General features: G+C 39.5%; 1 protein-coding gene across 5 annotated transcripts in view; it reads right to left on the reverse strand.

Annotated features, from left to right (window-relative positions):
- Window positions 1-16498, reverse strand: part of CCDC171 (coiled-coil domain containing 171) — a 272987-nt gene that overhangs the window by 36626 nt on the left and 219863 nt on the right. For 4 of the 5 annotated variants that reach the window (XM_075067318.1, XM_075067319.1, XM_075067316.1 and 1 more), the window contains one exon: window positions 8871-11084. The exons of the other annotated variant lie outside the window; for it this stretch is intronic. In XM_075067318.1, the coding sequence (XP_074923419.1) occupies window positions 10875-11084 (210 nt within the window). In that variant the 3' untranslated portion in view covers window positions 8871-10874. Of the gene's footprint in view, window positions 1-8870; window positions 11085-16498 lie in introns of those variants that run through there. 5 annotated transcript variants of the gene reach the window in all.

A 16498-nucleotide genomic window follows, 5' to 3' on the forward strand; every position in this document is an offset into this window, starting at 1 on the left:
CCAGAAATCGATGCTTGCCTCGGACCATGGACGCACAATGCCGAATTAATGTGGTTAGTGTGGCCGCGTGCACTTGACTTTATACAATCTGTTTTATAAAACCGGCGTATGTTAAATCGGAATAATCCCATAGTGTAGACGTAGCCTTAGATAATGAATTTTATCCTATATAGAAGTGTAATGCCTGAGGTTGAATCTTTATTTTTTTGCGTTAACTTGTATCTGTTTGCTTTCCCTTACTACTTCATCTTGGAAACTGTCGCTTTTCTATTTACTAAGCCTTTTGTTTATTTTAAACCCAAGCAGGTCTCTGTTGCGCAAACTATGTGGCATGTAGGAACCAAAGTGAGCTGATGGGGCAGGGGCTGGTTTCCTGCCTTTGGGGGTGCCGAACCAGAGGGACAAAGGCTGTGTGTCTGATAGTTAAGAACTCAGAAGGATGGATTTGGGAATACTCTGGACTGGAAGGGTTGCTGATGTCATCCTGCAAGGAGTAACTAGTCTGGGGAAAGCCAGGGTCATAATTTTGCAGGGTGATAACCTTGTGGACAGGCTACTGGTATCTGGGGTCTGAACCAAAACTGCACAACATTACAGGGCTGGTGGTGACAAAACCCCTTACTGGTCTGGGTGATCTCCAAGCATCACACTTGGTAATGAATTTTTACTTAAGTAGAAAACTGGAAGCTTTTTATCTTAATTGATAGCAAACAGATCTAAAATCAGATCAGTCAGGGCATTCTCCCTTAGGTTTTAAGAAATTTGTTTAGAATTCTAGCAGATCTAACATCTCATTACTAGTAATAATGTTTATCAATTTCCCTACCTCTTCCAGTCCTCTGATCAGCCAAGCATTCAGGTGCAGAAGTGCAAGCCCAAATGACATAAATACTCCAGAAATACTTGATGAAGACTTTTGATGTAGTCACCATTGTGCACAGGAATGTTTCACACTAGAGACAATTTGCATTTTCAACAAAACCAGAATGCATTCACTGACTGCAGAGCATTCAATAATAATAATAACAATGATGATGTTAATCTTTGCAGACATATACCACTTTTCATCTGAGGATCTCAAAAAGTGCTTTGGAAAACTGGATAAATTATTCCCATTTGATTAGGTTTTTTGCATTTCATAGTTTCCAGGAGAACAGACTAGAAAATGTCATTCTTGAGGGGTTTTCTTTTGGTAGGAATACATTATTTCTAGGGCTGTCGATTAATCACAGTTAACTCACATGATTAACTCAAAAAATTAATCATGATTAATCCTATTTTTAATCGCACTGTTAAACAATAGAATACCAATTGAAATGTATTAAACATTTTGGATGTTTTTCTGCATTTTCATATATATTGTATTCTGTCCTGTAATTGAAATCAGTGTCTATTTTTTGTTACAAATATTTGCACTGTAAAAATGATAAAAGATATAGTATTTTTCAATTCATCTCATACAGGGACTGTATGCAATGCAATCTTTTTTGTGACAGTGCAACTTACAAATGTAGATTTTTTTGTTACATAACTGCATTCAAAAACAAAAACATGTAAAACTTAGAGCTTACAAGTCCACTCACTCCTACTTCTTGTTCAGCCAATTGCTAAGACAAACAAGTTTGTTTACATTTACAGGAGATCATGCTGCCCATTTCTTATTTACAAAGTCACCAGAAAGTGAGAACGGGGGTTTGCAGCCAGCCTTGCATGGTATTTTGCCAGTGGCAGAAATGGGAGTGGAACCCAGTTCTCTCAGCTCAGAATTCAGCACCTTATCTACCGGACAACATTATTCTCAGCTGACCCAAATCTCAGCAGCAATGATGTCTTTTCTTCTCCAAAAGAAAGGCATTAGTCTGCAGAACTCATTTGATATCTACAGTTTAAAAGGAGCTAACCCAATTTAAAACATGTTCATAGTACCTCAGCCATCCAGAGCAAACATTTAGAATAGCCTTTATGTACCTTGTAGAAAGACTTCCATACATAGAATTTACATATAAGTATCATAACATGTCATTCCACACGGTCACATTGGTATGTGAAATGACAGCACTTCGCACTTTTACAATAACTTTCATTCAAGGATCTCAATGGCCTTAGAAGAGTGAGGATTATTTACCCTCCTTTTACAAGGCAGAGAGGTTAAGACCAAAGTTTCAAACTTTGCTACCTAACTCCACAGGCAGATGGATTTTCAGAGCTGCTGAGCACCTTCAACTCCCATTGCTCCAGTGGAAGTTCTGGGAGGCCAACATTTCTGAAAAATCAGGCCACTTATTAGTTAACTAACTTAAGACACCCATATTTGAAAATTTCAGCCTAAGGGACTTGCCTGAGGTCTCTCAGTGCAATAGTAACTGAACTAGGAAAAGACCCCAAGTTTCCCCAGTTCTAATTGCTAGACCATTCTTGACTCCCTCATTAGGTCTGGATGTTCATAGAGAGCTCATCTGTGAGCTACTTTATGTGCAGTCAGCCCCCTGCATAGGCCTGCTTGCATCACCAGTCTATATTTAATGTGGTGAGCAGCCTCAATGAGGTCCCTCATCCCTTCCTGTTCAGGTGGGCAGGAAGTGGATGGAGCCTTGTTTCTCCCATCACATACACACCCAATATGCCGACCAGCAAAGCTGAGGTAGCATGGAGAGGAAGCATGCTGCACCAAGTACAGGGCTGGCATAAATTACTTCCACCCTGGAGCAAACGTGGGCCGAAAGACCAGATCAGAGATCTTGTCCCTGATCTGACCCTGTGCTCCTCAGGGCAACACAACTATGCACTTACTCTTGGTCAGGATTTGTGGCAAAGCCACATTTGAGCAACCAGTCAACACGCGTCAGGTGACTGTGAAGCCTCTGCCAATCCGGTATAACATTTTCAAAAGCACCAAAGTGACTTAGGAGCCTGTCCCATTTTTTAAAAAGTGACCTAGGCACTAAGGAACCTGTCACATTGAAAGTCAAGGTGACTTAGGCCTGCAAGTGCCTAAATCATTTTAAAAATGGGACTCAGGCTCCTAAGGTTTTGAAAATTATACACAAAATTCCTAACGATTTTTCAGTACGTGTCTGAATTGTGGAGTACTCAGTACCTTTCGTAGCCATAGCAGCTTCCATTGCCATGTCATGTGAGTATGTTATGGTAGATGAAAATAAGTTATGCATTGGAAGATGACAGCGAAAAGAAGACAAATTATTCTGTGTCTCCATTAAAAAAGCAGGATGAAAGGCCACAGGCATGACCTAAGGCAAATTTACAAAAGCTACAAGGAGCTCCTATATCCAACCTGAATTCTAAGTTTGCTTTTCACTTTTCAAAGTTTATTTATTAATGTATCAACCACACTCCTCACTAAGTCTCTGGGTTAATGTACATATATAAAAACCCTCCAATATTATCCTGTGAACTCCATCACCAGCTCAAAAGGCAGACTGAAAACACAGAGTCAAGAGCTATGTAGAAAGCACAGCCTAATCTATAGTTCCTCACAAAATATAGTGAAACTAGTTATCACTTAGACTGTATCAGATTCTTCAAGTAGCATAAGACCATTTGCTTTCCTGCAGTATTGTTCTATAGAAGCACAATGTGTCAGTGGATGTTTCACCGAAGAGGACTCTCTGTCAACAATCATTGTTTCATTGGCATTAATGTGCAGTAAAAGACAATGAAGCATGACTCAATTAAACCACCAAATACTGCATTCAAATAACATTAACTCCTGACATTTTAAAACAACTGCAGGATTTTAGCTGCATGACACTCATTAAAGTCAGTTTTAAAAACGTATACCTCTAAACATTTGACTTAAGCCCACATCAGCACATCAGTTCAGTGTGAAGACTAAAAGCAAGATTCACTTAGTGTTGCTCACATGTTGCAACACATACAAATATAATAATGTTTATGAGGTCAATCTACCATTATGGACCTTCACGTGCCAGAAAGAGGTAAGAAGAACAGAGTTTCAAACTTAACTCTGAATTTCTTTGCTTTGGAGTTTTGGGATTTGTAACTATTACAAGAATGTAAGATTGGTAATTATAGCTGGATCTTTTTTTTAATTTAACAATGTGCCACTGGCATATTATGAAATCAAGTAGTGCATTGGCCCTCAGTTCGTGCCAACAGAATCCTACAATGTTATAGAACTTTGTGCATTAATCATAATGGGCTGAGTCCTGCCAAGTGCCGAGCACTGCCCCTTCAATCCAGGAAAGCATTTGCTTAACTTTAAGCATGTGACTAGCCAGCATGAGTACTCGGCAGGATTCAGATGAATATGCATCCCCACACTTGCTTCTTTGATCCAATGGCATGTGTTTTTAAAAGTATGCAATCCCTGTGCCTTGTCCTGCAAGTCTTCATTTGCACCAACATATACTACTCATGTTAGTAAGGTGTGGCAGGGTGGACTAGGTCCAGAGGCCCCCTTCATCACCCTGTCCCAGAAAAGAGCAGCAAGGAGTCCTCCAGGCAGCCTAGAGTGACTGCAGAGGAGGGGAGTTCAGTTGTGGAGATTGAGGATGGACTGATGGAGCAGCAATACTGTAGGCAGCTCATTGTGGACAGGACTGAAGCCCAGGGAAGGCTGCTGAAGACTGGGTGCCTGGTGGGTGGGAAGGACAGCAGGACCAGTGGAAGGTCAGAGAGGGGGAAGGTTGAGCCCAGGGGACTGAGCACTGAACCTGTGCAGGCCAGTGAGGGTACCGAGATGGGCCCAGTTGGTCTGGTTGAAGCCTGAGGCCGGGGAGGCCTGCTGAAACATCACCAGTTGTGAGTACAGAGATAGGCCCTGGCTGGGTGGTTGAAGAAGGCAGTGCCTCTGGAAGAAGCCTAAGAACTATGGCCCCATACCAAGGCCATGATAAAAACTCGAGACTGTATACCCTGGAAGGGGGGACAGTGTATGCGGCTTGGCCAGAAGGCTGAGACGCTGAAGATTCACCAAGAGAACTATCAGCTGGAGGTGGGGGGCGGGAGTGCTTGCAAGAGGTGGGTGCCAACCCCAGTATAAGAACTAAAAGCAAAAGCAGGCTCACAACCAACCAACCAACCACTGCGGGGCTGCCCATGAGTGGTGGATGTCACACCGTGAAAAGACTGATTGCAGGTATGTCAGCCAGAGAAAAGGGAGTGCCCATGAGAGGTGGGTGCTGACCCCATTACATAAGGGTTTGCAGGATCAGGCTTCCTCTGGTACTGCTTATTGTTAATTTGCAGCTGTAATAATCATGGTATCACCATGGCTTTACCATGTATTGGTAAAAAAAATTGAAATGGCTGAATATTGTTTAAGAAATGATATAAAACACTATATCTGCAGTATGTTATTTCTTGATTTATGATTTTTATTGGACTTCAAACAAACCACCCCTGGATCACAGACATAACAGAGCTACACAAATGCTGATGATGTAATACAGAAAATGCCAATTTCCTATTCCACGGAATTATAGAAAAGCAAGGCGAAGTGGGAAACATACAAGCAGTGAATAAACAGTGGGAACATGAAAATTATCTCCTATATCCAGACTCATCTCTCTTAGAATCACCTTCTTGAGAGATGCCTAATTCTAAAGAAATTTCTCCATAGCTTTTTATTTTCTTGTGCCATTTTATGTAATACAGCACTTGAAATAAAAAATGATAGCCTAATGAACTTCAGAAACGTCACAGTGAACTACCAGTAAAGAACTGGTTTAAAGACTAAAGTAATAACACTTTTTTAAAAAAATTGGGATCTTTGACTACAGTAGATAACACTGTATAAAACAGAATATTCCTTGAACCATGTTCCCCATGGTTCTGGATATTGCAAGCAGATCCATGTAGGACCCTGGAATCCATGGCAAAGTGCACTGAGTTCGACAGGACTCCATTCAATTACAAGGATTCACTTGTGCAGATCCTGTTGCAGGGGTGGGATATTAAAAGGATATCAGACAGAGTCTTGTAAATAAAACTTCAGTTTTATATGGAAATATCACACAAAGGCTTCAACATTCAGAAGGAACTGTGCTCATAAAGTGCAAAAAATCTAGTACACCTGGCTTGTTTACAGCTAAATAACTGACAACTATGAAGAAATTTCATACTTTAAAAGTCAAATAAAATAATTTTCTGTGTACTAAGTTATACCACTAAACATAAAGGTTCATATGGAAAACACTGACAAAATGTAAACTATAAGATAACAACATGATCAACTGCACAAACTGACCTAATTCATGAAGACGTGGCATATGATAATGTATTTCAATTTACTCAGGCAAGGTTTTCACAAAGTTTAGAGTTGAGAGCCCTTGAGACAAGAGAGTGACCTCAGGTTCACTATTTAAGGATCTGACTTGGCGAAGAGCTCCAAGGTCTTTTCCAGCATTGGTAAGAACTCCCATTATTAGTATATATCATCTTGACTAATAGTAAAGCCTGTGCTGAACTGGCAAGTGTAAATTTATAAATAAATAAGGGGAAGGAGCGTAAAAACCCAGAAAAAAAGATGGCATAGAAGCACTTGGGAGTAAATTGCATCTTTCTAGGACAATACCTGCATACAATTGCATGGACTGTGAAATTCTGTGAGATGAACTTTGTTGAGTATCCTTCAAATTGCTTCTTTATGGGCTGGGAGCAAATGGATCCTGGGGATATGCTGGGTAGGGAAATGTCAGCCCATCTGTGCTGCTCCTTCCCATAGGCAGATAGCAGTCACCTGGATCCTTTGCAAAATGTGAAGGGTTAGAGCACAGAAGATATTTCTGATCAGTTTCTTATACCATACCTATCATCATGCTACTTGAGCACATTGCCAGAGGATACACATTGTGGCAAATTGCCGGTATTGTTCTCTGGGTTTCGCGCTTTCTCTTCTCTGGGGTAGGTTCAGGGCGATATTGCTTGCCTCTGAACCAGTTCTTAATCACTCCCCTAGTGTCCTTGGAGGAGGGGAGTGGAGAGGGAGGGACCTGGGCCCGCCCTCTACTCCAGGTCCCAACCCAGGGGCCCTGGGGTTGTGGTGAACCACTTGACTAGCGGTTTCTTCCCCTGGGTTACTTCCCTCTCATACCCGTCAGCTTGTGAAGGGCTTCTCGCCTCTCTTCTATACAAGCCTGGTGCCCCTTACCTAGGGTTTCTGTTGGGCTTCCCAATCCACCGCAGCACTCCTCCAAACCTTCTATTTCTCTCTGGACAAACTCTTCTCTTCTGCAATCTGCACTCTGCTCCAATCCAACCTTTCTCCTTCAACTACCACCCCCTGTCTGACTGAAGCAGGGGTTTATATCCCATGACTGGAGTCAGGTGCTCTAACTGGAGTCAGGTGCTCTAATTGGCCACAGCTGTTCTAGTTAATCTAAAGCAAACCTTCCTCCCTTGGCAGGGAATAAGGCCCCCTGCTAACACTCTTATGCTCCCCTCTGGCCATGCTGTATCACAACATACATAATGTACATTAACAATTTAAATGTTCCTTTCCATTGTGGGGGTGTAAATGATTGCAATTTCCATAAGGACAATAATAAATTATCCTTATGTAAATTGTAATCAGAGTCCAGTTGCTTTGTGTGCAAATAAGTTCAAAGAAGCAAGCTTAGCATTTGAGACCTGCAACTGGGGAGTCTGGGGTCATTCTTTGTTCCTGTGGATGTAAGTTCCAAAGTGCTGAGAAAGAGCCAGCTCCAGGTAGACAGGTTCCAGTGTTCTCATGGAACAGAGCTATAGAGGGCAGTTAAGGTCCAAAGAATGAAGCAGTTCTTTTGAACATCTTGGGCCCAGACCTCAGAGGGCTTTGTAAGTCAGAATCAAGATCTCATACTTACTTCTCTGGCTCCCTTTAGAAAACTAGGTTAAGTGGCATATTACAAAGGTGATGTACAAAATGTGGCAGAACGCCTCCTGGGCAACATGGACTACCAGAAGCACAAGTAGCAGCCTTTTCCCAGGCTCCTGCTTTCAAGCCAAGGTTTATGGAGTTTTAATTATTTAATCTCTGGGTTGTTTTTTTCCAGCCAGTGTTATGTGAAGTCTAGCATCAGCGAGAAATACAGAAAGACTCCTATGCTACATCCTACTTCAATGATTTGGGAACAAGCATCTTCAACTGGAAGAAATATGAACAGTGATGAGAAGCACTTTAAAATGTTTCCCTGTGCCTACCAGCATAACTTCATTCTTGCTTCAGCCAGCTCCTCCTCACCCAGATTTCAGGATAAATGGGCAGTGTTGGTGTTTGCATATGATGCGAACAATAAACAAGGGAGGAGTGTCATCTACATATTGCTAGCATTTGAGACCACACAGGCTCATAATCTCTCCTAGCAGTTTTATGTAAATAGTGAATCAAATAGTAGGAATGAAGCTTTTAGAGGAAAGTTGTGGTGGCAAACAAGCATTTATCCACCACTATCCCAGGCCATTCCTGACCTATATTCTGCCTACAATCAGCTTGAGATAGACCTAGGATATTGGCTATGGATGGACGTGCTTGAGCAATTTTTTCCCCCCTCTCACTGCCTCTAAATGCATGGAGTCCCAATACAGTGGGTTCCAAAGTGTTCCCAAAGAGAGGAAGAAGGGAATGCCATGGAGGCACCTTCTCTTTTTGAAACGCTCTTAGGTGAGATCTGCCCATGCAGAATCTTCTCTGCTCCTTTATAATTTTTCACTTGGCCATGAAAGTTTGTTATAAACCTGAAGACCAAAGCAGCAGGATTCTCCTGTTGATGATCCAGATTATTGATTATTGAGCCATTAATGAGTTTGTGTACCAAAGAGTATGCACAGTATATCTCAGACTGACACCTCTCAAATGGTACTATTTTTGAAAGTAAGCATACACATATAAACCACGTACACAAAAGATATAACAAATGCTCAGTGAAATGTATTATGTCACTCTACATGCAAGTATAAAAGACCTTTGACATTATATATGTGAGAAAAATGTATGGCATTTTCAATACTTTTACTAGGAATAGTCATTGTTAGGAAGGAGGGAAGCTGTCTTAGGAAGTAAATAGAAAAGTCTGTCTTAAGTGATCTAAACCAAACACATCATAAAGAAAAGAGTATTTTTGCTTTTTGTATCAGTACTTTTGAAAATAAAAATAGCTCAAATATTATGTTTGTGTGGATCTACACCAAAATGCCCGCAGATGCACATATAAATAAGGGACCTGAAAATCAAAAATACTTGAAAACTTGCTAGTAGGTTTCAAGGTTCTATAACCTAATATTGATAGTAGAGTCCTTGGAAGAAGGGAAAATGGGAATTTGCATGATTTTTCTTATAATGTATGTATTATGTATGCAAATATCTTCCAGGCAAAATAAAGAACATTTCAGTAGACAGAATTCTTAGAATCAAATGTTACTTTTAACATAGCACAAGAAAGACAAATTCCACAATGTTATTTTTATAATGTATCACTGGTCCACAATAAGAAACAATCTAATATATAGATTTTGCATTCAATCTTTGTCAAAAACTACATAGCACATCAAACGTTAATAGCACTAGAGAGTTCAGTGATTAATACAAAAACAAATGGTATATTATAAATTTTCTTTTGTTCTTCACTCACAATGATGCAAGATGCTAGGATGTAACCTTTAAGGGTTAAAGAGTTTAATCAATGTCAATGTCTGATCTTCTGAAGGCGATAAAGAACAGTCTGTCTAGCGATACCCAACAAAACATCACTTTGTCAAGCCACAAAGCACCCAAAAGCTTGTCAAGTAAGTTACCAGAAACCTCTTTGTGGTTAGAACTCAGCTCCTTCCTGCTTGACCTATTATTTGATATTTGACCACTTGGTTGCAAGACACTTGCTCTTTCCAGCTGAAATGTCACTGGGGCATCTTGTCAGCTCCCCGACATCTCGGCCTGACATACAATTTTACTTTTGTGTGCTACAAGGCAGAAAATGCAGGGCAATGGCTTTGCTTTAAATTCTGTCAGCATCAAAGATGGGCGTCACTCTTGGGTCCTACCAACAACAACAAAAAAGGAGTCTATTTTGAAGGTCAAAACTGCCATTACTTTAAAGTATTTCAGCTTAAACTAAGTATATTTCCTGTAACGCTGGTATGGGAAGTGTCCTTATAAGGTACATAAACATGTCATCAGAAATCCTCCCTGCACAATTGTTCTACTTTCTCATCAAATGCAGCCTTCATAAAAGGATGAGTTTTCAACGCCTGCAGGGACCAGATTCAGCAGTTAACTTAACTTGTTCAAATGGGCAAGTGGTATCATGTAGGAGCAACCTGACCTTCTCACATTGACCAGGAGTGACATTATTGTGCAGGAGGAGAAGCAGTCACATCATTTCTGTTTTGCACAACCTGCTTAAAGTTTGCAACTAAATGCTTGTCTTCAGTTGAGCTGACAAGAGAGAAGAGGGGGCTCAGTGAACCATGGCAGGGCTGCCATGAAATGACAGGAATCATTGGCATACATTTCAAATAGGTCTCTCAATCCTATTAAAGTATTGCAGTCCTGATTTAAAATAGACAAGTATGAAACAACTTTGATAGATAGAGACTAAAATGGCTTATTGATTTTTTTTGTCTGAAGAAAATTACCCAAAATGTGTCATTCTTTAACATTTAAAAATATATTACATAAAAATGAGCAACTGTGATAAATAAAACTAAAAACTGGACTGTTTCACTACACTGGGAATGAGAAGTATAGAAACATGGATGTATGAAAAGACACTCACCGTTTTCAAACAAATGTAAAAATGAGTGCCAAAAAATACGTTAGAGCACAATTCAAAGGTAAGATAGCCCAATAAAATACCATTTTAATTGCATCATTTAAAATGTACACAGTTTTTTCCTCATAAAATTAATACAAAATCTTAAAAGCCATTTTGTATTGTTCTTTTGGTGCTGGCTGAGATGTTGAGGGCAGAGGAATAGGATGAAGACTGAGAATGGGGTCTATTGCGTATAAAACTGTAAGATGTATCTGCCTCAGCTTGCAATGGCAAAAAATCTGGGATACAGCTCTGGTCGGGCTGAAGTGCTGATCTTGAAGCCACGGGGACGTTTGAACTGTCTCGTGATTCCTGGAATAAAGTTTAAAAAAACAAAAACCACACACAATGGTGGAACAATCAATAAAATCAATAAATACAGTAGAAATAATTTCAATTTGGCCTTCACGCATTTATGTTCAAGTTCTTTTTTGTTTTATTAATTTATTAAAAATGCATATTACTTTGCCAGGCACTTCAACCCTAGGTAATCAGCAGCAAAGAGCTTCATATGAAGCACTTTGCACTAGTACTAATCGTTAGGAAACATCAGCTTCCACAGTCTAAAGAATTTTGCACATGTACAGCACATATTTACCATTTGTAATGCTGGAAATCTTACATTAGAAATGACAATAAGAGGTATTTTTTTCTTGATAAATAGCTTAACTTACTCTCTCCCTGTCACTGTATTGGGAAGAATCCTCATTTTTGTCCATTTGTGCTTTTTCATTTTTAACTGTGTTTTACTGTAAATTAATCAAACTTTTCTTATTATTTTTTTAACATTTGTTGGATCATAGAATCATCATAAAACACACTCTCAAAGTGCCAGACTTAGAAATGGGATCCATGTTTGAACAAATCTAGGCATTTAGTCAATTAGTTACAATTGTAAGTACCAGTTAATATTTAGCCTTGAGAAAATCCCAGGGTCACATAATTTTGCATCATATCTCTTTACAGTTTATGGAATATGGATAAAAGGTAACTTTACCATTAGAGCTCATTCATATCTACATAAACTGTAGTGTACAACAGTAGAATTCCAAATATTCCCTTAAAGCAATTTTCATTGTTTTCCCTCTTCCCATTTTTGCACATCAAAGATTCCATGTATGGTATGCTTAAAGTATACTGAAATCAGCCATTGCATGCTCCATAGCATTATAGACAGTGGTTAAAACAGCCCATTAAAAGGACAAAAGTGCAATATGCTACTGAGTTTTCTTAACTTTTTTCTTTCAGAAAAAGGTGTTTGTGTTCTCCTAAATATCCATGATTAGCATTTTGAAAAAATGCCAGAGTTCTAATGGTTAATGTTACTATACTTCCATGATCCATAAGCTTTCAAAATCCGATGCACAAAGTTTTTTGGTCCTAAGATTTATTTTTATATATATTTATATATATGAGAGCGAGAGAGAGAGAGAGAGATTCTTCCCCCCTCCTACTCCCCGTTACTACTGTTGAAGAAAAATCAATGGTTGCATCTAACACCTAGTTCAGCAATTTTCTTTGACGTTGATTCTTTTGATTTCCAGATACTCTACAAGCTATCTTATGGCTGACTGATATCAGCAAGGTTTATGCTGGACCTTCAAAGACAACCAACATGGCAGCAGATTCAAATCTCCCTCCAATGCAAGGAGATATTTAAAATGAAGTTGTAGTTTACGTTTTGCTAAATTATTGTGGTTATGAAGGTGAGTTAACTGAAAGCACTAGCAAATACTGATCTGTACCACCCCTGGCATTTCAGTCCCATTTTGCTCAGGTTTTGTAGGACTGAGGCCATAATAAAACTTTATTGTATTTGTAACTAACAATCTGATGTCTTTATGGAGGTATAATTTCAATCTATTGTACCAATCAGCAGTTTTACATTTTAAGTTTTTTTAATTAGCTTAACACATAAATCAAAATAGAAAATAAAATGTATACAAAATCCAAAAGCAGAATTCTTCATGCTCTTTGTAGAGATTCTGTTATTTGTTTTGATAAAGAGTTTTTGCCAGTACAAAGAATAAGAATAAACTGTGTAATTCTGAAAAGACTGTTTTCTGTGTTTAAAGAAATGAAATCACTAAAAAAAAAAAAACTATATCAAGTTGCCCAATGGGTGAAAAATATTGAAGAAGGGCCTGTTTTCCATGTTTGCACTGTTTTCCATGTCTCAGTTAATGGAACTATTAAATTGATTAAAAATCACTTGCTACAGTCACATTCTCACTGTTGTTTTTTCCCCCCAGACTTTTTATTTATTTATTTATTTAAGATCTAAATCCCAAATAAGGAGTTGGGAAATCAGGTTTCATTTGAGAGATGCACAAAAACTGTATGAAACTTAATGATTGGCAGCAAGTCAATAGAATGTTACAGTAAAAGCTTCAACGTTATGGGGGGAAGATCTGTTTTAGTTATCCAGTTCCTATGCAACACTTCATACAAAGCTAGTGCAGAATTATATTCACAGAATGGGATGGAAATAAAATTTTATAGTAGCTTGACTGATGTAAAAAAATCTTCACTACTATTGAACGGGTTTGGATCTATATTATTATATAAATTTACAACAAAGAAACTAGTATTTCACAGAACTGTAAAAAAATTAAACTGACATAAATTAAAACTATTATGAAATACTACTGCGTACAAATACATGAAATTTAAAGCTAGTTACTTCCCCAATAAATCTCTTTTGAAACCACTGCACTCTATATGTATTTAGGCACTTTTTTAAATTGTGTACTATTAAGATGACAAACTGAAATGGCTGGGCAGGAGCTCTGATGATAATCTATCATGTAAATATGTGTGTAGGTAATTTTTAGAAAGGGAATTACTTACCTGAAATAAGGGGTCTGTTCAGGTAAATCTTTAGCATAGCTCTTATTTACTCAATCAATTGTAAATGAATCCATGTAAAATGTCACACACGATCAGGTATATATATATTTAGGACACAATGTGCCAAAAAAAAATATTAATTCAAAATGCTTTTGAAACATAGTAATTAGGCATGTCCCTGGGCCATTTTTCAAAGTTTGACAGCCCAACTTTTTAAAATATGTTCTTCTAAACAAGAAAATATGAAATTAGTCCATATTATAAAATAACTGCATTGTAAACTATACTTAAATCAAAGCATATTTTAGTCATACACAAGCAAAAAGGGGTCTAAAACAATGACATTAAACTGATTATCTTTCATAACTCCTCTGTGATTAGACTTTGATCCTATTTTAGAGATTGCCCCATGAAAAATTAGTTGATTTTCCCAATGTTTAAAATATTTTTTTACAAAATTGATATTACTACATATGACATTGTGTGGGAACATGACAATACTGTCACGTGTGACATCCTTATGTATGAAACTATTTAGTGATGTCAGCATATGCAATGGCATAACACTGAGATCAGGTTTTAATATTTAAATACTTGTGGAATAATACACACATAGTTGGGATTGGTGGAGTATGTGTGTGTGTTGGTTGTACAGATGGATAACTAACGAATACCTACTATTACAGTGAAGCATGTTGTACAGTATATTGTTTATCTTCAATTGTAACAGTAAAATCTATAACTAGAGTGCGCTCACAAATCAGTCAGGATAGTTTCAACCTTCGAAGTCTATGCAAGGATAATCTTACTGTACCACAATCCCCATCCTTACGCATTGCTTTTATACCACCCTGTACTTTTTCATTTCTTTCCATTCTTCCGCAATGTGTTACACCAATACTTTCTTCTAATATTTGATTTTGTATCATTAATTTTCAGTGTCCAAAACTGCTGTAGAAATTTCCTTTTTGAAAAGGCAATAATTACAATCCAGTAATGAGAGGAAATAAAAATAGGAACACTAAAATACCATTAAAAATCCCATTTGCCCGATTCTCCATGATTTAGGACTGTTGAATCATAAGTAACAGGCCTGATTTTCAAAGGTTCTGAGCACCCACAGCTGTGACTGAGTTTCATGGGAGATGTGACTACCCAGCATCTTTGAAAATAAGGCACGTTTTTATTTTATGTTAATAAATTTTCAACAGCTCAGCACGCACAACCACCAGCACAAGTAATTATAAAGTCCGAAGCAAGTGCATAATACATCATTATATCATCGACCACTCAGAAGATAAGTCCTCAAAATATTTATCTTTAACACTGGAATAATAGCAAATAACACCAAGGCATGCAGGAACAAAGAAGATTAGAGTTAGAGTTAGGGGTGAGATGGGTGGGGGTGGGAGGAAGACTGATACCAAAGTTAAAAGTACATATAACAATATAAGAATTAGTTAAGGTCTGGTGTCCTGTCTGTGCTAGGTGAGGCCTGGTCTACGCTACGCGTTTAAACCAAATTTAGCAGCATTAAACTGATTTAACCCTGCACTTGTTCACACAACGATACCCTTTATATCGATATAAAGGGCTCTTTAAACCGATTTCTGTACTCCTCCCCGACGAGAGGAGTAGCGCTGAAATCGGTATTGCCATGTCGGATTAGGGTGGCGATGCAGTCCCAAATCTAAAAAGAGCTCCAGCATGGACCGTATAGGAGATACTGGATCTGATCGCTGTATGGCAAGACAAATCTGTTCCATCAGAGCTCCGTTACAGAAGAGGAAATGACAAAGCATTTGAAAAAATCTCCAGGCTACGACAGACAGAGGCCACAGCACAGTGCTGTGTGACAAGCATAACGGAAAGCCAAAGAATCAAATGGACGCTCATGGAGGGAGGGAGGGGGGGCGGGGACTGCAGGACTCCGAGCTATCGCACAGTCTCCGCAATCGTCCAAAAAGCGGTCTGCTGTCTGTGAAGCTCCCAATGCCGTGAAGGGTCAAACGATTTTCCCGGGCGGGTGTTTCAGGGTAAGGTGGGCTAATTTAGCACCGGCGCTTTCGCCCCCCGATTAAGATATAATGGGGAAAAAACATGGTTTCTCAGCGCTTTTTTCAGGAGGTCACCCTAGTCTACTGCAATGGCTGCTGTAGAGGCGGGGTGCGCGGGTGGGGCACCAGCACCCCTTCTGGTGGGGGATGGACAATATGACTCAGCAGCTGGTGGAGTGCTCGCTGGCTGGCCTCGGTGAGCGTGGCCGGTTGGCACGCTGGTAAAAAATGGGAATAATCGCCGTCATTCTGGGCAGTATGGTACAGAAGGATGCTAAGGCCGTCTATCATAAGCAACTGGAGGCGTCAGCTCCAATCAGTGCGCCGCACGCGACCCCGTGTTCCAGTGTCTAAAGAAGAAAGATTCTGTACGTCTGGACTATATGAGGCAGGCAGGGAGGCAGGGGGTCCGCTTCCCGTGCGCATCGGGCTTCTAATGTCTCCTGCGCTGGGACTATCATGAGGCAGGCTGGAGGCTTCCTTTCGTCCCCTCCTTTTATCTCGATAAAGTCAGTGGGTTCTCTTTCCTCGGATTCTTGATTACGCGTATCACAGCAAATGGGGGGACACTGGCCGACGGTGGGAGCCCAGGAGGGAGTTGGGGGAGGAGGGTTATCAGGGGGTGGGGGTTGTTGGGTAGGGCATCGCCTAGCAATGGCAGGTGCAGCTATTCTCATGTTCTGCGGAGATCTCTTGGTCTGAACAATGACAGAAGGGGCTGTGCTCTCTGGTTCGTCTAATGTGACACTTGCCCTGAGATTGCTAGGCGGACTGATTCTATGTTTCTGTTGAGATAAAATAATGAAAGAAGGAAGTGGA

The sequence above is a fragment of the Chelonoidis abingdonii genome, chromosome 6, assembly GCF_003597395.2.
Source record: "Chelonoidis abingdonii isolate Lonesome George chromosome 6, CheloAbing_2.0, whole genome shotgun sequence".
Classification (NCBI taxonomy): Eukaryota; Metazoa; Chordata; order Testudines; family Testudinidae; genus Chelonoidis; species Chelonoidis abingdonii.